At 39.0% G+C, this 23,326-nt stretch overlaps 1 protein-coding gene and 1 non-coding gene across 3 annotated transcripts; both read right to left on the reverse strand.

Moving 5' to 3' along the window:
* Nucleotides 1–765: 765 nt before the first annotated feature.
* MYBL1 (MYB proto-oncogene like 1) lies at nucleotides 766–22,533 on the reverse strand. Of its 2 annotated transcripts, XM_061995265.1 has the most exons (16): nucleotides 22,144–22,533; nucleotides 18,181–18,283; nucleotides 17,982–18,053; nucleotides 14,883–14,975; nucleotides 13,601–13,821; nucleotides 11,766–11,949; nucleotides 11,453–11,527; nucleotides 9,805–9,909; nucleotides 8,355–8,585; nucleotides 7,666–8,034; nucleotides 7,007–7,149; nucleotides 6,494–6,608; nucleotides 4,766–4,882; nucleotides 4,575–4,679; nucleotides 2,538–2,717; nucleotides 766–1,165 (listed from the first exon to the last, which is right to left on the reverse strand). In XM_061995265.1, exons 1-16 carry the CDS (start codon nucleotides 22,161–22,163, stop codon nucleotides 1,037–1,039), a joined length of 2,262 nt encoding a protein of 753 aa, XP_061851249.1. In that variant the 5' UTR covers nucleotides 22,164–22,533; the 3' UTR covers nucleotides 766–1,036. The 2 variants fall into 2 exon arrangements, with proteins under 2 accessions (XP_061851249.1, XP_061851250.1); XM_061995266.1 differs by lacking the exon at nucleotides 4,766–4,882.
* A 432-nt stretch (nucleotides 22,534–22,965) lies between these two features.
* TRNAY-GUA (transfer RNA tyrosine (anticodon GUA)) lies at nucleotides 22,966–23,055 on the reverse strand. Its single transcript is given in 2 exon segments — nucleotides 22,966–23,001; nucleotides 23,019–23,055. It is a non-coding gene; the product is annotated as a tRNA-Tyr (tRNA).
* Nucleotides 23,056–23,326: the final 271 nt, after the last annotated feature.

The following is a 23,326-nucleotide window of genomic DNA, read 5'->3' on the forward strand; positions in this document are numbered from 1 at the left end:
CCCCTGGGTACCCCACCATTTCTTTCTAAAGATATTTAAACAAGGTACAGGAACAGTTGCTGTATAATACAGGTATACCTTGCGATTATTTTGTAGACCAACATGATTGAAGGCTTATAGTGCAATCTTTATGGAGGTGTAACATACAGTATATATTCATAAGCTTCACCACTGTAATTCTTTTGCTATTCCATACCTTAAATTTGTCCTTTTTCCATTTTAGCTGTCTTAACAGGAAACAACGTTGGCTTCTAGACAACCTGCATACATATAAATATCTACATTTAAGCTTTAAAATGAAAATAAATTATAAAAACAGACTCCTTTCCAATTTACAAATTTTTCCCTGTTCCTACATACTGTACAATACATTCAACAATCATCTCATTTTGAGATTTATGAAGAAAATACTGATGCTTTACACTAAAACCTAATTCACCCCCCTCTGCCTACTTCTAGTACCATTTGCAAATAAATATACTTAACACTGTAGTTAAATTTCATTGTTTTGCAGCATACCAAAAAAATTAGTAGTGCAACTTTCTATCCTTCCTTTATACTCCTTTCCATTGTGTTTCTTTATAGACTAGAAAAATGCTACATAAGCAAAAGCACATTCAGTCATGTATGTTGCTCTTTTGGAAACCAGTAACAACTTATAAACCTACTCTATATTGAAAATGTACTAACAGAAAAAAAGCAATGCAAGTCAAAAGAATAAATATGAAAAACAGACCTACAAATTGTATGTTGTCAGTACTGCAATATCTTTTACCATTCTTTAACATATCTCAGGCTGCTACTTTTTTAATATTCAAGACATTCATTGCAGAACTGTTTGTACTATCCCTTCGTAGAGAATACGAAAGCTTCACGTCTGTCCTTTGTCAGTCAAAAGAAGCTTTAAGTTAGCTTTAAGGTTGCCCTTGGTAGACTGTCTCAAAGTAAAGACTTAATTCATAAGTATTGTGCTGGAATTGCCTTCAACATTGTGCCAGTTTCAATGGAAAGAGATGGCTGTCAGTTGCAGTGACCATCACAGTATCAGAGCCCTTGAAGTGCTGCCGGTAGCCGTGTATGTGCTCAGATATCTTCTTGCTTGTTCAGTCATGATAAGCTGGTCTTCTGTTTTTCCATAAACAACCGCTTCCCATTCACAATTTGACTGCATAAAATAAAATGAGATTAAAAGAATCTTTTAACTAAAACACTTGAGCAACTCTCTTACAGTCTTTCAGAGTAACAACTTAAAGTCTAGCAATGCCGTATTTTACTGAGGACTCAGTTCCACAACATGATACCTAAAACCTGTGACAAAGCTCCCACTCCACCATTATGGAAGAATAATTAGGACACTAGTGCCGCTTCTTTCGTGAAGCAAACCCTGCACGTTTACATGACTTACTGAAGCTCAAGCTGATTTGCAGCAGCTCTAAATTGGACCTGACACTAGCTGATTGTAGCGTAACAAAGAATGCAAGGTTCACTCCCTTTCACATTGAGCTAGAAACTGATCCAAAGGATCAGTTCCACATTATAGATGCCTAGAGAAAATGAGCCATGTGAGTTTCTATTAATGGAAGAGACGCATGGTTAGAGGCCACTAAACTGAGAGGGAATTTCTCAGAGGAAAAAGCAAAAAGAGAAAGATGGTTCAATGACATTATTTGTGAGTATAGTGTTAAGAGCATAGCTCTGGGACAGACAACAGTTATTCACCCTTGCTGCAATTCACAGCAGTTGATTTTTTTTTGGAATATTACAATTAAGTGAGTTTGTTCTTTCTTCTTGTAAGAAAGGAACAGAAAGTAATACTGTTGTCTCTGTACTTAGAAACACATTGTTAAAGCAAATAAGAAGGACGTGGAAGATGAAGCTCTAGATGTCCAGCCTTTTTTTGTTTAATTAACACAGAGCTGTAGATATTCTGAGAGGACACTAAAACTTTCGCTGTTTACTCACTATGGGGCAAACTAGAACAGGTATCAAGTCGAGTCAAAGAGAATTTTTTTCCCTAAACCTGGAGGTGAAGACATGCACAGAGAACAAACTATGTTCCACAGCTTTAACGGTATGGAAAATATACAGATGTACAACAACAGGCACGTTACAAGAACAATTACCAAACACAACTTGTGGATGAACAATGCTTAATGAATCCCACTGGGCTCACTATAAAGTAAGCACCAGCCAAATATGAGCAACTTAGGTGCTGTAGAGGCTTAATTTGCACTAAGTCAGGCTTCTTACTGCTTGACTTGGGCACCCAAATCTAGTTTGTAGTTCTACTCTTTCTTATTTCTTTTCCCCACATTTAAATCTTAGAGGTCACCGAGTGAAAACATCAGGGTTGTGTTTTAAGAACTTAGCTACAAATAAACACTTAACAGACAAATAACCAACTTATAAGAAATAAGGATCATAGAAACACTGTCCAAAACCACTGAATTGAACAATTCTAGACATTAGTACAAGATAGAAATAAAAATAGTTTTTTTAGCAAGTTAACAAATAAACAGAATTCTTTGCATCCAGACCTGAACAGTTTTCTCCATTTTGACATTTTTTGAAGAATTTGCATTCAGTTTCCTCTTAATTACTGCATTTGCTTTGTTTGCTGGATTTGCATCCTGTTTTTCTGGTGTCAGGTTACATCTGTTGTCATGTATTTCCAACAATGGCATCATCAATAAAGATGTTGTATATGCATTTTCTGACTATTGACAAAAAAAGAGGGTAGGGAAGGGGAATAATAATTAGTATTCAATTTAAAAGTATTCAGCTGCTGTGATCAAAGAAGCCAAAATGTAAACAAAGTAAATACTATCAGAAAGACTTGAGGGAAGAATCTGAAAAGACAGAGTAATGAACAGCATATGAAGAACTAGTCTATACTGGGATTCACAGTCAATACTGAACAAGTAGCTGCTGGCATGATTTAGGCATTACTGAGCAGAGAGTGTCTCTTTCACATAAAGCTACAGTTGATTACATTTTGTTAAGAACAGTTTTAAAGGAAAAAGCTTGTAATTCACTTCTAGTACAACCCTTGTGAAAGTAAGCACAAGCAAACTGTAATTAAAAGAAGTTAAGATAGCATCAGTATCACAGGAGGAACTGCTTACAGAATTGAAATAAGCACTGGATTGGTCATGCCAGAAGAGCTTTATACACTGATAATCTTTATAGAAACAAAAAGAAATTAATCCAAAGCAGCAAAGCAGAAGAAAGGTATATGGCAATTTTAGAGAGCTAAATTGGAAGGGAGTAATGGTGGCCCAGGTACTTGTTCGTTTATAAGAACACCTCATTAAGCTGTGTTAGAATCGACATGTAAAGGTATTTTATCTCAGACCTTATTTCTAACTTATCATCACATGGGCACACAACTTCTACTTAAGGATTGGTACATTTTTCATTTTTTAAATCAGATACTCTCTCTCTTGCTAAAGGCAGATGTTCCTGTTGCACCTCATTAAAATGGAGGAAAAGTATTTTTTACCATTCCACTGCTTTTAATATGCCTCAAAATAAAAATGTATCTTGGTTTTACATAAATAACCTGAACATCAGTGATGCACAATACACCACGTCAAAACAAGACACTACCCAGAGAACAGTGGGCATTTTGTTTCTGTTTGGAATGGCTGCAGCTATGCCGCTCCTCAAAAAACAGAGATGCTCTGGGTGAAGTGGGGGAATCCCACTGGTGATAGAGCCCCAAGCACCCAGCAGCAAAACAGCAAGCCTTGGCAGTAAGCCTACCAGGCATTTGAGAAGGAAATTTAGAAAATCAGCTACAAAAATGATTCTATAATCAGAAAGGTGTGTGACTTCAGCACCTGTTCTTTCTAAGGACTCTGTCTCCCACCTCTCAAATACAGCTTTATACTTGACCAAGAGTCACAGTTATTTACTTATTCAGCAGATATAATAATTTAGAATAAAGTTTTCCTACAAAACACAAGACTAAAGTTTAATCTATTCAATCACAACTGGAAAAGTATTGGACTACTTTCCAAGAGAGTCCTCACTCTCAATGTCTTGGCTGCTGAAGCAGAAGTATTCAAATTCCATCAGGCAGAGGAAGTCCACAAACCTCATCTTTCATGTGCTTGATATTTCTTAAAAGTATTCCCCTACTATATGAATCAGGAAAAGGAAAAACATGTTGCCTAATACATAATTAGGCTTCTTCAGAACACATCTGGCAGACAGTCAAGCACACAAAACACAGGGACAAATGTCATCTTCCTGCTGTATTAGAGAGCTTTGGCATGCCATATATGCTAAAGTTTATAGGTAACCAGCACAGAAGCAGCTTTGCTATAATGACAGATCTGCAAAGCACCCACATTACTAGTCCTGCTCTGAAGGCTTCAAATGAAGAACCTGTGCATGAACTCAAGCCCAACATTCAAGTACTTAAAGTAGCATTTCAAACTGAGGGTGATTTCAGCTTTCTAGAGTTATGAATCTAGCCTCAATCCAAACATTTTATTGATAGAATGAAAGATACTCAGTTCTATATTAATATTGCGGCCAGTGATGCTCTTTGGTACTTTAATTCTTACCTGAACATCTAAAGTATTATCTTCAGTGAATAGCTGGGCACCAATATCTTCTTTTTCCCATGGATCCAGGACCAGTGATTTTCTGACTTTTTTAGAAGAGTTGTGCTGTAATAAACATTATTCAGACAAAAATTGTAAAATATTATTTAGAATTGGTTATTTCCCATTTGAAGTTATTATTGTAATGTTACCTCCTGCTTGCAGCTTTTATACACTGTGTCATCTTCCTCCTTGAGAAATATATATGTTCCAGTTTCCTCTTTCAAAACTTCCCTAATGTCTTCCTCCAAGAAGGCAAGTGGTTGTGACTAAGTTAATTAAAATTGGAGGAGAAAATATAGGAAGTCTATTAGCTGCTAGTTTTCATCATATTCTACTTTCAGCTAATGCAGGCTAAAAGAGATCTTGCAAAATATAGCAACTGATACCAAGATTTAAGCTATTGTAGTTATCACGTACAAATCAACATTTCAAGGCTATACAGAATTTTTAATTCATTTTACTCACCGTTATGTCTAGTCAGATAAAACATATACAAAATGCAAGTTAGCTTTGAAGAAGACATGCAAACTACTTGTTTGCATTTCTTAGCAATGGTTATCCCGACAAAGGCGTAAAAATACTTCATATATACTGAATACATTTATGTATCTATACATGCATACAAACATACTAAAAAAATGTACTATAAAAGTATGATTGTTGTTGTGAAAGGAATTTATATCAATCTTAACACAAATCTTTGAATAAGACATTGATGGTCCTGAGCACAGTACAGAATTTCACAGAAGCCATACAGATGGCTTCTTTGTGTACCAACAGGAGAAGAATTCCCTTAAGCCCTCAAAATTTGATTTTGAACAGGAGGTTAATAGTGGACAGAAACAGGAATGCCAAACCACTCCATTTGCATAGTGAGAAACTGTGAATCTATAGGGTAACACAGATGGTGCCAAGCCCTGTGGCAAAGTCTGAGCTACCTTCTGTGTTTGCAGAAAAGTAGTCAATATATATTGGTTGGAATTTTTTTTCAGAACTTGAAAAGCATATGTCCACTGAATTCCAAAAGTTATTTTGCATTAACATACTTCAACTAGGCGAGGAAGAGAGCAAAAATTGAATTCATTTGGAACAAACAAAAAAAGTAACATTATCCATAGTCAATGAAAAAGCCAGAAGAATCAGAGGAATCATGAATTGCAACATTATGGTTTTGTTCTTTAGGATGAACAAAATAGTAGACATCACTCCAGGAAGAACAAAAGACTTCTAAACATCTTACCATAAAAAAATTCTCAGAACACTAGCACAATAATGTAAACAACTAGTTTCAGTCCTAGCACCGTAGAAGAACCAAAATCTGAAAACAACTGAGCCAGAGGACTCAAAAATAATGTGTCTAAAGGACTCAAAAATAAAGTGTCTAAAGGCAAATGTTAAAGTTGCTTAAAATAACAAAGTCAGTCACATTCATCTGCACGGTTTGCTCTTACTAGATTATCCACACCCATTCACTCTCTCACAATTTCTCTTTTGAAACAACAGAATGCTAAAGCATTAAAATTAAAATCTCAGTCAATGACACTGAGACCTCACAAGAGGTACAGTGTTAGCAAGCCTTCACAAATTCAAAATAACTCGCGAATGCAGAACCACTGCATTTAAGATTACAAATGATTACATGTGTTGAATACATATAAAAGACAATATCTCCACACTGCAGTGAAGGACACTAGTCTAATGTACAAAATCTGAAACATTTCTGATTCATAATCTATCTGTTCTCTGGGACAAGGTGGAATTTCATTGACACAGCAGCATTGTTGGAAAATTATTTCTATGGTCATGCTGAGGCTTCTCAAGAACAAGAGGGCACTCAGATTTTAACAAAAAAGAAAATAAAGAATGTCATCACATACCGTAAGTTTGAGAGGACCATACTTTTTTTCCTGAGCAGCCAATGCATTTTTAAATGGAGTTGGTGTTCTTGGTGATGAACCCAAAAGAGATCTTCTAATTGTGGGAGTTCTAAAACTAGTCAAGCACAGAGAAGTGTCCAAACATGCTTTTTTAAATTCATGTTATCAAAATACAAAGCATCTAAGAAACATTATAAAATACCTTAATTTACACAACAGATATGATCATTATGAATCTGAAAGTATTAAGATCACCATAGAATTATCCCAGGTATATTAATCTTTAACTGGATTTTGCTCAGTATTTTAAAAAAGGAAAAACCTTAACTGAGTACAAGTCACTTTCTGTTAAGTTAAAAACAGGAAGTCAGTTTGTTTGTATGCAAGTATTTAAGTGTTTGGGGTTTTAAAACTCATTCTCAGCACAGGTACAGGCGGACTGATTTCTCAGTGTTTAGAAAAACTTGGGTTTGTTTGCGCAACACCACCAGAAATTTAATGAAACAGTCCTACCCCACATTTTCCTTTTGATCTTTTGGTGTCATTTCCTTGTGTAGAGGAGTTGTAATAAGAACTTTCTGCCCACAGATTGGAGTTGATGTAAATGCAGGATTTTCAAGGTTAAACTGTTCATTTCCAGAGCAAGTGTTGAAAAACTAAGTGCAAGAGAGAAAAAAACATAAGTAACCTTTCATGGAAAAAACTTTAGAACTCTACTGAGAAGTAAAATAAAGAATATATACATACACATATCTGAAGGGCATTTACTGTAAGACCCTAATAAACTGTTCCTAACTTATACCTCAAGACATTTACAATATTTATCACCGAAACCTTTTCTCCTTAAAGTCCTTACTGCTTAAATAGGTCCCTGAGACAATAGGTTTGTATCAACAATCATTTGCATGAGAAGGTGAGACACCTCCCCCCCACCCCACCCCACCCCCCCCACCTCCAAGATAAGTCACACAAACACACACTCAGTCTTCAAAACAGAGGAAATAGGTTATTTAACAATTTCTTTTTAATATATCTATCCTTATGCAGATTTTTAAGTAGTTTTTCAATGTATTTGTTTCAGCTACAATGTATAGCTAGGGAAGAAATTAATGTAACCTATAATCCACCCACTGCAGTCTTCACCTTTAGCCATATTTTAAAAATGAACTCACCTGTGATGGAGAAAATGGTAGTGTTTTCACTGGTGTGTGCTTTAGTGCAACATTGATGGCATCATTACACAAGCCATCATTCAGTTCATTAACTGGTGATTGCCCCACACGCAATCTCTTTTTCTTTCTCAGGATAGTAGGCGGAGTGCTGAATTTAGTTATGTTTGGGGTGGTTGGAAAAACTGCTTCCTCCTCGCCAGTAATGCTACCATGTTTTTTGCCATCAAGCACAATGCTGACGTTATACTGGCACTCAGAAGCCCCTTCATTGTGTTGAACTCGCATTACTTTTACTGGAGCTGGCTTGACAGGAGATCCGACTGCCTCTGAAAGCCCAAAACTGGTGACATCATTCCACACGACAGGATCCTATGAGGCAAGATGCGAAATAAACACTAGCAGGCTGATCCAAGATTACTTCACATAATCTAAGCCAATCTAACAGCTCTCTACCTTCAGAAGCCACATACTGCATTATTCTTCGTGTATCTTCCACATAATCCTTAAACCAGAATATTTTAAACCACAATTTTTTAAAATAAAACAGGCAATAAAAAAAATCACTCTATACGGGTGAAACTACAGAGAAGTACTGAATAAGGTAATTTTTAAGGAGTATTTTACACATAGTGTGTAAACTGAGGTTGCTAAATACACTTTTTCTTTTTTTACAATAAATACAGACTTACTGATTCAATAAAATCTAGTGTCTCTGTAAATTCTGGAAAGGTTTGTAGAGATGGCAAAACTGTATTTGTTTCCATGGACAAATACTTAGGTGGTGAATTCTGCTGAACCGATGTGCCATGGGTCTCGTCCATGCTGTAGAACTCAGTTTGTTCTTCAAGGCTACTTAGTGTATTAGATACACAATCTTCCGTGACAAAACTTCCAGACCAACAAGGTAAGTTTCCAGCTTGCTAAAAAGTATGAAGGAACATGTTAATCCTATTCAGCTTCAGAGTTGAAGACTCTATTATGTGACCATGAGGAGGGAAAAAAAAAATAGTTAGCATGTGTAAAGACCAAATATAACTATGAACTTTTGCTTTTTCAAACATCGTTTGCTTTAATGCAGTTAGGCTTCTGCTTACAATATTATCAAATTCTGTAATATTTTTATCTTACCCCTCATTCATATCTTATACATGCTTATAACTTAGATCTGAGTTGCATTGGAAATCACCTCTGATGCATGTTTGCTGTGTTCCTGAACATCAGTAGATGACAAAGTAACTTTCACTTCAGAACACAGGTACAGTTTAAGATTAGAAATAATTTCTAGAATGTGAAATACTTACTTGTTTGATCCAATTGGGGTTTTTTAGGGCAAATTCAGCATTGATAGTTTACTTCTAAATGGCTATCCTGTTTTAGTACACTGCTTAGCACTCAAGAAACAGACTTGAATTTTCAGTGGAAATCTAGAAGCAAAACAGATTCCACTAGATGCGCTAGAATGCTGCACTGTTTCAAGAGAATGCCAGGAATAGTTCCACTATATAAAACTGGAAGTTCACCTGCAATCTAAATTAGTGATCAATATGGTCAGGTTGGTTAGATGTCTGATGCTGCTCACAGCTCATAGTTCCTGAGGAAATTAAGTGACTCTCATCTGCAAGTTTTCCCCGTTCCACTGAAGTACATGTAAACTTTCTACAGTGCAAATTTGTATTACGTTTGCCATGTCCAAATGTGGGTATTGAGTATTGCAAGAACTCACACTTAAATTTGATAAAAATATAATCTACTAGATGTTTTGAAATCAAATAGAGCAACTACATATTTTTCACCTTTCTCTGTTGAACAGATGATCAACATTGTTCACCTATAAAACCGTGTGGTGGCAATATCAACAAACGTGCTAACTCTTCAGGATTAATCTCCGGGATCTTAGGAACATCCGTCAAATTGTAGGTCATATTTCTACTGTATTCACAGTTGAGAGAGGTGCACTAAAAATAATTTGCCTCAATTCTAATATATAGCCTTTGCTTTGCAACCCAATAGCCACAGGTTTCATTTTAGAAAGTCAAGTGAAAAAATACCACAAAACCCCCCAAACATCCATCACTGAATTTCTGAGGATTAATCTCAATAAAGCATAATCAAATATTTACAGAAATGTATAGTCCTTACAGAAGACACTCGTTTTCTTCTGATTTCATTCTCTACTGACATAAGTAGCAATTCAAGTTCCTTTATTTTCTTTTCTTTCTCAGGATCATCATCAACAAATGACTGCTGAAAAATTTAAGAAAGAAGCCATTACTATTTTCCACCCATGTCACAGTAAAGATTCTACATTACAACACATCTACATTTTAAGTAGAAAACCACACAGAGTATGAACAGAGCTGTTCAAGCTGTATCATATTTTCTAAGACAGTAGTCACTCACAAGCAAAACTGCAGCAGTTACCAGGAGATGGATCCAATGTCAAAGTGGTATACAAGCTGGTATTTTAACAGCTGTCTAACATGGTCTGTATATGCTCCATACTCTATAGCATCTTTTAACCAACAGTCCCTCAGTTCTGTCTTTAATGGAAGCAAAAATTTTGGCACATTGCTAGATTATGTTTTCAAGTGCTTTCTAGAATTTTATTTATCCTCGCTAAGTGTGTGAGAAAGTGTTACAAATCAACATTTGTCAACAGAATGTTGGCACAAGCAATTCCACCCTTACTACCAGAAAAGAAAATTAACTGGGTTTGTCAGTTTAACTTCCGTAAAACTTTGTTATCACTTTAAGTATAGGTAAATGTGGATATATGCTGTGAGTTTCAAAACTAGTTATAGTCCCTTTTTAGGGAAGACTTCAAGGACCAGACACTATCTTATACTTTTCTGTATAGAGCCATTCAGTGTTAAGGCTTTGTTTGTGTACTCTGAGATCAGGGAAAAACTGGAATGTGAAACAGATGACCCGCATGGGGAAGCTTGAGGTTAGAGAGTTCTGAAGAGGGCCTCTAACATATCTAGCATCAAACAAAAAGAAGAGACCTTTTTTTTTTACCAATTTCAAATTCACAAACATTATTCCAGTAAGTCATATTACTAACCAAGATCTACCTTCAGTCTGCAACATTTGAGGAATTCCAGATATATTTTAAGAGATCCCAGAGAAGAAAAAGGAAATAAATACATCTTTTGTTTTAAGGTTTCAGTACTCCAGCACTTAAAATGCTGCAAAAGAGCATCTTCAACTGACTGACAGAAGCTTATCAGTCAGAAAAAACTAAAATCTATCGAGAACAAAAAAGAAGAGTTCTAAGTGCAACGTGACCTAGGTTGACCTGCTTCTGCACGGAGGTTGGACTAAATGATCTCTAAAGGTCCCTTCCAACCCTACCATTCTGTGATTTTATGATCCAAACATTAAATGACTCCTCCAGCTGTATGAGCTGCACTGGTAAGTCACAGTAAGTTATTTGACCTGACTCTTGCAGATAGGGTTATATTTACCGCAAATATAAAAGTAGTAAAAATCTTGTCTTTCTCTCAGATCTGGATAATACTAACTTAACTAGTGGACTGTGTTTTAAGCTATACTCTGCAGAAATAAGCACAACCATTATGTTTCTGGGATGTATAAAGACAGCTTCTTCTTTCATACCTAGAACTACCAACTAAGCTAGAAAGCCTACTTACAGATGAACTTACATAAATTTAGGTGGATGACAAAGACTTAAAGACACTTTGAAGTTACAAGTTTTTAAACTCTTCATTTTACAGCATAATACACCGTACATTCTCTTCCTTTACAATGCCCATTAAGTATTTACCTGAACTAAGTTGGAAGAAGGTGAAGCATATTCTAGACAGCTGCCTTCTGGTGAGGCATACTGGTATACTGGAATCTAAAAAGACATAAATCATTTTACAAACTCCAAAGAAAAGGATGCTCTATAATTATCTCTAGTTTATTATACATAAATTATTTATTACAGTTTAAAAGTTCTGTTACAAAAACAATTTTTTTTTTTAAATCACTAAAACACTGAACAGATCCTCATGTTTTCAGATTTGTTTCTCATTCCAAGCTCTGTAAGTTATCTGAAACTGGGAAATAGTAATTATTCTGGATTTTGAACTTACATGTGTCTGAATGGGTACATAAAATTGATTCTGAGTGTGCAAGGGTTCCACGGTCAGACAAGTTTGGGGCTGAAGTTTGGATGAACTAGCTGTTTCAGACTTTACACTATCTTGTAAGTATCCTTCCTGTTCCACCTTTCTTCGCATTGTTGAATTCCAATGATTTTTAATCGAGTTATCAGTCCTAAAATGAAAGTGTACAACAGTGACTGGTTTCCATACCTCAAAGTTTAATATACAGCATAATATACAAGGTTGATACAGCAGATTAATCCCAACACAAGTCCAGAAAGCTCCAGCAGCTCAGATTGAAAGTCCTATTATCAGTGGGGTTTTGGCATAATTGCTAGAAAGCTACTCTTTTCCTTCTATTAAACTTCAAGTCTGCTGGAAAATACAAGTAGTATAAAAGAAAGTCTTGGTTTAGCTGTTATCACAGGCAAGAACTTTTTTTCTTCGATAATTGGAATAACCATGTGTTCTCTGTCACTACATTATTTACCCTTTGCTACAAAATTTGCAGAGCATGAAGTCAAGGCAGTAATCCCACTGTCCCATAGCATAAGGGCAATGTGGCCAGTGTTTGCCACTGGGAAACATCTCTTCTAAAAAAAGCCATTAAGCCTCCATTTCCAACTCTATGTGCAGCTCTGTGGAAGAACACACCTCTTGGGGCCTTTGATCTTGTATGGGAAAAGCAGGCATGGCAGAAGAACAGCACGCACTGCCCCTTCCCTTGGAAAGGAAACTGCTGCAGTTTGACTAGCAGGCTGAAATCACTAGTTTAAAACATTAGCAATATTATTACCAGCCTTAGAGAGGGGTACAAAGCAATAAAAATTGCTTTAAGTCCCCTTTGTCACTTAAGCTCAACTCCAAGAAGTATTCCCCTTTTTCATCCCATTAGTGTTAGATCCTTTAAGAATTTTGTAGGTCTAGGATCCAATCTTTAGCTAAGAGTCTCAGCTTGGAATGCTTCTGTCCTTACAAACTCACCTTCCACCTCTGAAATTCTACTAAGATGCAGTCCATTCCTGTGACTCATGCATTGTGTGCTTAATCAAAATGTCAAACTTTTAAACATATATTCGCCTAGCGTAACAAGTGCTGACAGACCTTTGGCACAGCTAGACAGTCACCTCCTGAACACACAGATTGAATTCAGAGAGGGACACTTTGACACTAAATTTCCATTAAATTGTATGAAGTAAAACATTTATTTTGTTAAACTCTTCATATACTGAAATTGTTTTCCACAAGCATATACGTTAGCAATCACACTTGAAACAAAGATAAGAAGAACAGTGCATACAATTAAGTTTTAACTTAGAGATCAAATGATGACCAACTAGTTTTGCAATGCATGACTCATAAGCCTGGACTGTTCAGGGTTACTAAGATCTTTTTTCAAGTGTCCTGATTAACACGAAGTATTCCACAAAAAATAAATAAAAAACTAATTTTTGATCTTAAACAAAAAAAAATAGTCACCCTCAAATACACATTAATGAAAGCACTTTGATATCTAGTCATAGGATGTTAAGGTATTCCTCCACTATTACTTAAGTTACTCTCTTCAGCCCTACTACAGTTTATTTTCTAAAGTGACGAAGATTTTTGAAGGAACCTGCAGAGCGTTGGAGGTATTTTTATTGGCTCTATGGCTTTTTTAAGAAATGTAACCAAAAGAGATCTTTAAAAATTTCAGAATTTATCAAGACAGAGGTGATGTAAGTTTTGACAGATGCTCTCGAACTAACATACTGCATTGGAAAGAGTAGTGCGATGACCACTTTCCATATTCCAATATTAAGGCAAACAGAGTTGAAAAGCACCTTCCAGGAAGAAGCTTTGCTATTTCAGCCCATCGGTTTCCCAAACGCTTGTGAGCTTCATAGATTATTCTGTCCTCTTCTTCTGTCCATGAAGACTTTTTTACCTCAGGATTGAGATGGTTATGCCATCTCTCTCTGCATTGCTTGCCTATTCTTCCTTTAAGGTGTTTTGCAATTAGAGACCAGCGCTTTGGACCATACTTCTGAACTAATTCAATAACCTGAAATGGATAAAAAGCACGTTATAATTCCAAAATCTACTTTTCCTAATCCAAGACTGAGAATGCTAATAAACTCATATTTTAGAATAAGAATATAACAGTCAACTTGATAAGATGACAAGATCATAGGCCTAAGGAGGTAGATAATGATTCAGGGTTTTTAAATTATTTCGGTTCTAATTTCTTGAAAAACCCCTCCAAATTTACTGTGTTTAAAATATAAGTATATACCGATGAACACATTCATTTGGAAGTTTCCTTTGTCACCATTGCACAAGGGTGATATTAGGAAAGGCTAAAAACAAAGTAGATGATGCTTGGTTTGACCTTTTTCAATAACATACATATGAGAAAGAACTCATGAGAAAGAATCTGTCCCAACTTCCATCTCATTTCTATGTATTTTTAAACACTAGAAGTTATTCTTAAACTGACAAGAACTGTAACAAAAATAGATTAGGAAGAGTATATTCATAAGTTGACAAATATTAGTTTTAAATATTTTAATAGAGTTTTAAAAAGTGGAAATAACTAGTCAATTTGAAGTATTGTATATGAAAGCTGTATGTGCAACTCCTTACAGGGCAGTCCAGGTTTTGCAGGCAAAACGCTGCAGTATAGATTAATATAGGTGTGGAGGAGGAGTCTAACACATCATTGTTAGTTTCTTTAACAGTAGAATATGAAATAATTTTCCTTATTCCCAACCCTTTTAAGGCTGGTTGAGGAATGAGGAAAAGGTTTGAGGAATAGAAGATGTAAATGAGACCTTTGATCTTTAGTGCTGTAAAGAGAACTCCTCTACTTTGTAAGCTTGAGCAGTTCAGCTAGCAAAATGAGCAAAGGGAAATGAAATGCTTGAGCAGACCAGACATTCCATCTATTTCAGAGCAGCTGCATTTTTTTTTCTTCTCACACAGCATAATGTAATGCAATTATCTATGTCACAAGATCCATCAGACATTGCCTTTGTGGGGATAAAACCTAAGTACATACTCTTAGCAGTCATATGCCAGTTTTATTTTAGTAGAAGAGTACAATATCAATTAGGTTTTTATTACCCTCTGATCTTCTTCTTTAGTCCAGGGACCTTTAATCAATTCTGGGTTTAGTACCTTCTGCCATCGATGTTGGCACTGAAAATCTGAGCGATTCTGAAATAGTTTTAGAAGATTGGAATATGTGAAACTGTAAACTCATTTCAAATTAAAAGACTTATTTAGACCTTTGTTCTAAGCATAATAGTTACATTTTCCTTTATTATTTCTTCTTCTATTTGGAAAAAACTCTTCTCCATAAAAAACAGTCTTGCACAAAGCTCTAATTACTTTGGTGTTCTTTATGAAGAAAGACTTAGAATTAACTAACTTTTTTCCCCCCATTACTCTATAGTTTCTCTGAACTTTACGCGACTGATCTGTTTTTGACGTTATCTATAAGCTACATAAGGAAGGAAATTTTTAAAGGAAATCTTTTCATTCATATAAAGGAATAAACTTTTTCCTAAGTCTTGAATAGATTCACAGCTTTTGTGAGTGCATTACATAAAACAGATTTATATCAAGTCTAGCTAACACAAAATAATTAAACAACATCTCTTTTTTGACTCAGGACAGATGGTGCTTTTCTGTAGCTTCACTAAGGATCTTTTGAAATATTGTTCCCAGATATGAAAGAAATAAGCTTTCACTTGGCCCCCTAAAAACTGTCAGTAGGAAATCTTAGGACTCTCAGGTTGGTCCAGTCCCTAGAAGTATGCAGATAGGAGCCTGCCCCAGCACAGCATATTAGCATGCCTTTTTATAACACTAGGACATGATAACTTACTCTCTTCAGTACAAGCTGCTGGGTAGCAAGTATCAATTTCAAGGTTCTACTGGACTTGTCTACCAAGTAAAGGTGTTACCATGCTAAGATAAAGATAAGAAGCAAACTGCAAGACCAGAAGAAAACAAACACCCAAAACACTGTTACATCTAAAATTAACTTGAAGGTACTATGATCAATGTAATCACAAGTAGACAAGCTGTAAAAGGCAGGCTCAATATAGGATAGCTAGTCCCATTTTCAAAGAAAGAAAAAATCTGAAACTGTGGCCTTTTAGTGCTCTATCTTCCAGACATTTTCAAAATCACCACATATTTGGGGGAGAAGTGTAAAACAAGTGATTGGATGAAACAATAAAATCATTTTGGGTCTGTCTTAGCAGCAATAAACTGAAAGAAAGTACAAGCTGCACTCTCTCTCGAGGGTCATCTTTAAGCCACCTTCACTTTTTAGGGCAAAAGAGAGGAAAGATTTACTTGTACTCAGACCAGCAGTTGAAATGGGGCTCTGAAAACATGGCAGTTTTGAGTGCTTTTACATGACAGTAACTCAAGATATACTTGGTTATCTTAGCAGAAGACCATCAGTAGCAAAGTAAGTGCTAATTATGCCAGCTTCTATTATTTCTCCTTGTGATTTGAACACTGCAATAGGTCACCAAGGGAGGTTGTGGTGCCTCTTTCCATGGAGATGATCAAAACCCAACTGCACACTGTCCTGGACAGTCTACTCCAGCTGACCTTGCTTGAGCAGAAGCCTTGGACTAGATGATCTTAAGAGTTTCCTTTCAACATCAGCAAATCTGCGGTGGGCAACCTGATCCTTCATGCACGTTTACTGTGACAGCTAGGAGCGTTTTTTCCACCTCACTTGGGGCCTGCTGAACAATAGTTATCTGTCTCCAGAGTATTTGTTTTCAGCCAAAGAACCACTTATGAAACTAAACCTTTAGATCTGTTAAATGCAACTCCATACTACACCCACAGGTCACTGTCACCAAACATTGTATGTGTAAACAGTTTAATAGAAAACCTTTTTGACATTATCTTTCTCCTCTGCCATTCACTCATTTCATTGCTTTTTGTAAGCGACACTGTACACGTGAGCAATAATGATTTGCTCATGCACCCCTTAAGTTTAGAAGTTTTGAGTTTGTTCCCCAGTACTTAAAAAAAAAAATCCCACAAAAACTCAGAAGCATCACAGTTGCACAAATGAGAACAATGAAAAGTTACAGTTGTTCAGCATTTGGAGGTCAAGTCTATCTTTAACAAGCAACACAGGAATTTCAGACCATAGTATTTCACGTACAAGAACCACAAAGGCAGCAGAGAGGGATTTTTTTGATTTCTAGCATCTGAATATTCAATAACACTTCTAGGTAGTGATTTCAGCCTTAGCTTCTAGTCATGTTTTCATAGTAGGCATTTTATAACATTTAATCAGAAGGGAAACAAACATCATTGATTCTACTTGTAGGTATTTTCTACCAGTGCAGCTCATACAGCTGGAGGAGTCATTTAATGTTTGGATCATAGAATGGCAGGAGTTGGAAGGGACCTTTAAAGATCATCTAGTCCAACTCCCCTGCAGAAGCAGGTTCACCTAGATCAGGTCGCATAGGAACATGTCCAGGTGGGTCTTGAAGACCTCCAAGGAAGGAGACTCCACAACACTTCCCTTATTCATTCCACCTGATCATTGGAACAGAAAAACAAATTTGAAATGTCATTATGAAACTTCTAAGAAACCTGTTAAGATTCCATTCATAGCAACTAAAGATATCATTGGGTGGAAAGCTTTACATAGGTTAAGGAAGCAGACATTACTGCGGAAAAAAGCAGCACAACCCAAAAACATACACACACCACCACAAACACATTACCAACCAACATCGAAAAACAAACCAAAAAAAGCCCACCACTCCACATCCCTTTTCCTAAGGTGTATAAGAAATTGATTTTGCTTTTTTCAATCTTTCAGATGCAACCCATTCTCCTAACTGCTTCTGCAGCAACCTGTGAACTGTAGATGTACCACCAATTATGAAATCAGTAACAAGTAGGAATACATTCTAGAATAAAAACAAATAGCAAGTGTAGAATCAAAGGCATAAATTATTTTTCATCATTTCAGACCACCACTTGAGCCCCACTCTGAGCTGATAAGGCTCTCCAAGGTCTGAGTTAGATCTCAAGATCAATTTACAAGCATCCTTTAATATACATTTTTAGTGTTATGTGCTTCTGACTTCTATTTTACCTCATTTCCAAACCAGACATATCACCAAGGAAATATTAAAAGTGAACTCAATTGAAAGAGATTCAACTCACTTGTAGATGACTAGCAATGAATGCCCAATCGTCTGTACCATTTTGTTCCACCAGCTTCTTTAGTCTTTCATCCTGTTAAGACAGAACCTCAGCCAGTAAATGTTACATGTTATTCCAATATAATACTAAAGAATATATTTATGTGCTACCAATATCACATAGAAATTAAACTAAAGCAAAAAAAAAAAAAAAGTATTACCTCATCACGTGTCCATTTCACTCTGTTACATATCTTCTTCAAACATTTTTGCTGTGGTACTTCATAGTCATGATCCATATATTGAAGGTCATCATCTTCCTCACTGCAGAGCACAACAAGAGTGAAAAAGATAGAAACAGCGTTTAAAATAAAACTGAATAACTTATTTTTTCCTAACTACTCTTTCCAATCTGTAAACATTGTTCTAAAACGATATACGAAATTCACCTGAACATAAGACTCCAGCAGTGGCCTATATTCACTATGCCAAAGAATCATAGAATGGTAGGGGTTGGAAGGGACCTTTAGAGATCGTCTAGTCCAATCCTCCTGCAGAAGTAAATTCACCTAGATTAAGTCACATAGGAACATGTCCAGGTGGGTCTTGAAGACCTCCAAGGAGACTCCACAACCCCTCTGGGCAGTCTGTTATTTTCAAAGCTAAGTCCACTGGGATATGGACAGATAGTAGATTCCAATTCAAGCCTTAAACTTGAAGCCAAAGCTTTTGTTTAAGATGGTGTTTTTGTAACACATTTATGAATCTTTTTTTACACAAATGATCTTAGAAGAGATGGTGGTTTGCTAGCCTGCAAAAATGCATTCATGATCTATCTCCATAACTCCAAGAACAAACACAGCAAAGGTGCCACAACTTGAGACTAAGAGTGGACTCCTAAATAAAAGGGCTATCCCAACGTTGCAGGAATGAGATAAAATCTTTGAAGACAGAAATATTTCAGCAGAAGTGACGTGTATCAATGCTGATCCTCGAAACTAAGAGTCAGAGGGGCAGGAAGCCAGATACCCTCTGCAACTCCATGTAGATCACGCTCCATCTGCTGGGGAAAAGCACACTTCACACCCTCGACAAACAAAGCCTCGCAAACGAGCAGTACAGGGAAAGGTTTCACGGAAATATCACTTCAACTCCTGTCAGTGACTCATGCTAGACAGTATAAATTCAAACACATGTGCAAATCTAGGCCTAACAAACTGAGTAGTTCCTCTGCATTAGTTATAGCGAGCACAAAGAAAGGATTCTCATCCAAACAGACAGCTTTAATTAAAAGCAGCTTCACATTACCATCTTAATTCTCCATTTTATTATTGGTATAAAAGCACGATATAAAAATCAAACTCACGTTCAAAACTAGATTTATTAGTCTGATTAGCCTCAGAAATTACTACCATCTTTCAACTCCTTTCCAGTAATGAAATTAACCTGTGCTTATGTCTTAAGGACCAATTAGATGGAAAAACTATTTTCCAGAACACACAATTGACCCACACAACATGCTGCTCAACCATCTATGCATATTTGCTGTTTTCCATGAAGAGAGTACAACATCCGTGGCCAACATGAGCATATGGTCATTCAAGAAGAACACAGCTTACTCAAAAGCCTTACTACAGGATAATACGTACCCAACTCTTACAGACCCACTGTATGCAACATTGCTTTCACATCCTCCACCACAACTGGGTTTGCCCCACTTAGCTTCATAATGCAGTAGAAATAGTAACTTGCAAACATATTAAAACTTTGTGGAGCCAATGACATACAAAGCTGTAAGCTTGTCTAGAGGTCAACAGCAAGTTCTTCACAGTACTTACAACAAAACAAGCTGTGAACACAATGGTTCCAAGAGTTCTGCATTAGGCTTAGGATTTAAGAAAATAGGATTTAAACTCATAGCTAACCAAGAGTTTTCTTTCCCCTCTCACCTCCTTTTTTTGTCTCATTCACAGGTTCTCGACAAACTTCAGGAGCATATCTTGGTATTACAATACTATTTCATGCCAAGCAAGCCATACAGTTCGCTTATAATGAAAATTTGGCCTTCTGGTTAAGCCCTTTGTCAACATCATCTCTTCAAGCACCGCTCAGTAAACTAGTTCAAGAACTGTCTTCAGTTATATGAAAAGTTGTGGGGATTTTAAAAAAAAGAGGAAGAGACCCACGTGTACAGCAGCGACACTGATGAGAACGCCAGTACCAGAAAACGTGGGGTCCCCACTGGTAGTGGCAGTTACCAACCCCACACCTGGATTCTCCAGCGGCACATGTGTCTCAGCTAAACAAGCACAGCCACCAGCTGCTGCCATGAGCTTCACAGAACCTTGATTATACATGAATAACTATTCTTGTTTAGAATAGTACACCAGTAGCTTATATATTAAATATACATGAATGGTTGGGACTACTAACTTAAGCTTTCAGTTAATAACAAAATATTTTTAAACGCGTGTTATAGTTCATTTGACAATTCTTTTGCAGTTGTGAAATTATGCTGAAATACCGCATGTAAGTGGAATGTGGCCACCAAATTTAATCCAAATTAGAAATCTGGAACAATAAAGTGTTTCCTGTGTTCTGTGCTACCTGTCTTTGCAATTCTTAGTTGAGAAACATTAAAGAAAAAAAAATAAGCTTCCAAATGCAACACCCAAGAGCAGTTTAAGAAAATTAATCTTAATTCCATTTGGTGCAAAACAATTGTACTTTCTCTGTGCTCCACACGTAGATTATCCACTTGAAATCATCTTTATGCAAACTCATAACTACCATGATTTAGTTCTGGAGATAGCACCCTCACACACATACACATTACTCCTCTAGGGCTGATCTCTAACTAAATGCACCTCTGCTATTCACAACCAGCTGTATTTTCAATTACGACATCAAAGCACTCCACAGCCATGACAGACAATATGAGCTAAAGCTTTGCAAAGATGAAACTATCATTTGCGCTACCAGAGATCAAAGTCTCTTAAACTACAAAATACAGATTAGAAGTAACAAGAAACACTCTCTCTGAGATGATTCTCGCAGACAGCCAAGCTCCAGCAGTTAGCTTCTGCAAGCAAAGCCACTTCAGGAACTCCAAAGCATTGCTGTCTTGTTTTATTTTCGGCAAAACTTCAACTAGAAGATTCTTGTGAACTCTTCTCCTGTCAAAAGGAAACACAGAACCACCCCCAATTCCTTCCATAAGCAGTATGCAGTCACGCTAAATCCCAGATGCCAAAGGCATCTTACACATTAATATTACTCACTGAGTAGCCTTTCCCTTCTCAATCCTATTCCTGCTTTTACACTTCTTTATCGCTTTCCAGAAACCAATTTTCTATTTAGGACAAGAATAACTATAGCCATAAAACAGTTCTTCAAGACCCACCTTAGGAATACTAAGCAGAGACACACCCATTTTCATATAAATAAAACAAAAGATATGTCAAAACCATATGAGGCTGCTGCTGAAGCTCTTAAGGAAAACATTAGCTCTCGGGAAGATTTCAGGCAAGATTACAACATTATCAATCAAAGAATACATCAAATCAGATAAAATAGGTGCAAGAAACTGGAAGAATCAGCAGGTCTGAACATAAACTGCACAGCCTGAACATAAACTGCACCTTACATCAAGGCTATGCCAAAGCTTCTCAGAAGAGGAAAAGCAAGAAGGAGAGGAAGGAAAAGCTCCTTTGGAGACAATGTAGTCGTTACTGACAGGCTCAGGGACCTCATAAAACCAAAGCTAAGGAGTTACCTAGGTAAGCTACAACAAAGATGGCCTGAGCAAAAGCACTGATGTGAGCACGGCCACTAAGGGAGAAACGAGATTTATACCCGAGAGCCGGCAGTGCTCTTAAGCCAGAGGAAAGGCAGATACCTGTACGGTGCCGGGCGAGAGAGGAATCAGAGGGCCGCAGGAGGGAAGCAGGCTGTGGCGCCCGATCCCGCAGAGGTGGAAGGAGGCCCGAGAGTAGTGCCAGCAGAGCGTGGCGGGGGGGCGCGGGGCGGCGGGGCCGGGCCGGGGCGGGGCGGGCCGCAGGCACCTGGCAGGGATCCCGAGGCGCGGGGAGGTACCTGGGCGCGGGGCGGCGGCGCGGCAAGAGCTGCCTGCGATGGGGCGGAAAGCGCAGAGAGCCCTGCGCCGGGCCCGAGGACACACTCACCTGCGCGGTCTCTTCGCCATCCTCGGGGCGCACCATAGGGGGGGCCCGCCACGGCAGCGGGGCGCGGCGCGGAGCCCCCCGAGCCCCCGCCTGGGCTCCTTCTCTCACAGTCGGGCGGGGCGGGCGGAGAGCGGCACCGGCAGCTCGGGAAGGCTTAAGGCGGACAAGATTCCCTCGGTGTCCTCGACCTCCCCGCGGAGCTTGGCAGACTCCACAACACCCCGGCGGCCGTCCTCAGCCCCGGCCCGGCCCGGCCCCCGGCGCGTCAGGCATGGCTCGGCCTGGCCCCTGCCCGCAAGGACGGAGCGCGCGGCGGCCCCTTTCTCGCCCGGCTGCACCTCCCCGCTCCTGTCAGAGCCGCCACGGGCTCTGGCTGCGACTCGTCGCCACGGGCTGCCGAGCTGACCCGCCCCAGCCCTCGCTGCCTGCCGGCTGGACCCGCTGCCTGGGCTGCGCCGCCACCGCCGCGCTCACAGCGGGCTCAGTCGGTGCCGCCGAATCTCGCGCCCAGCCTCCTTCCCGAGCCACCGTTTGAATCTGCGCAGGCGGACTGCCGCCCCATTGGCTGCCGCCGCCGCACGCGACCCGGGTTGGGGGCGGGGCCTCGCGCCAGCCGCGGGCGGAGAGGGGAGGGAGGGGCGGCGGGGGCGAAGCATGACGGGTGAGCGAGTTTTCCCGGTGGGCGGGAGGGGACCCGGCGCTCCGCTGCCCCCCGCCCCGTAACGCCCGGCGCGAGCCCCCGCGCGGCGCCAACGGCAGCGCGCCCCGCCCCGCAGGGATAAAAATAAGCGGCGGCCGTTTTGCGGCACAAAACCGAGCGTCTCCTTCGAGCCGGAATCGAACCAGCGACCTAAGGATTCCCGCGGGCCGCGCCTCTACAGTCCTCCGCTCTACCAGCTGAGCTATCGAAGGGAGCTGGGAATCAGCCCCATTCTGCGCCAGACAGCCTGGCCACCCCCCCACCATGGGCGGTGCGCGCCGTGGCCCGGGTCAGCGACACCTCCCCCGGAGCAGCGTGAACAAGGTCTGAAACTGCCGGCGGCCGAATCTGACAGGGCGAGCGATTGCTGGAGGGTTCCCGTATCCGGGGCCGCCTGAGCCCGCGGCCGGCAGCGCGGGCAGCGCAGCGCTGTCTGAGCGTCACCCTCAGCTCCGCGCAGTGCTGCCCACGGTATGTCACGGG

The sequence above is a fragment of the Colius striatus genome, chromosome 4, assembly GCF_028858725.1.
Source record: "Colius striatus isolate bColStr4 chromosome 4, bColStr4.1.hap1, whole genome shotgun sequence".
Taxonomy (NCBI): Eukaryota; Metazoa; Chordata; class Aves; order Coliiformes; family Coliidae; genus Colius; species Colius striatus.

Coding starts and splice junctions, on each gene's coding strand:
- MYBL1 (XM_061995265.1), bottom strand. CDS start 22,163: ATGGCGAAGAGACCGCGCAG. Junction 11,528..11,765: donor ATGTACCCATTCAGACACAT/GTAAGTTCAAAA, acceptor ATGTCTTTTTAG/ATTCCAGTATACCAGTATGC. Junction 6,609..7,006: donor GATCAAAAGGAAAATGTGGG/GTAGGACTGTTT, acceptor GTGCTTGACTAG/TTTTAGAACTCCCACAATTA.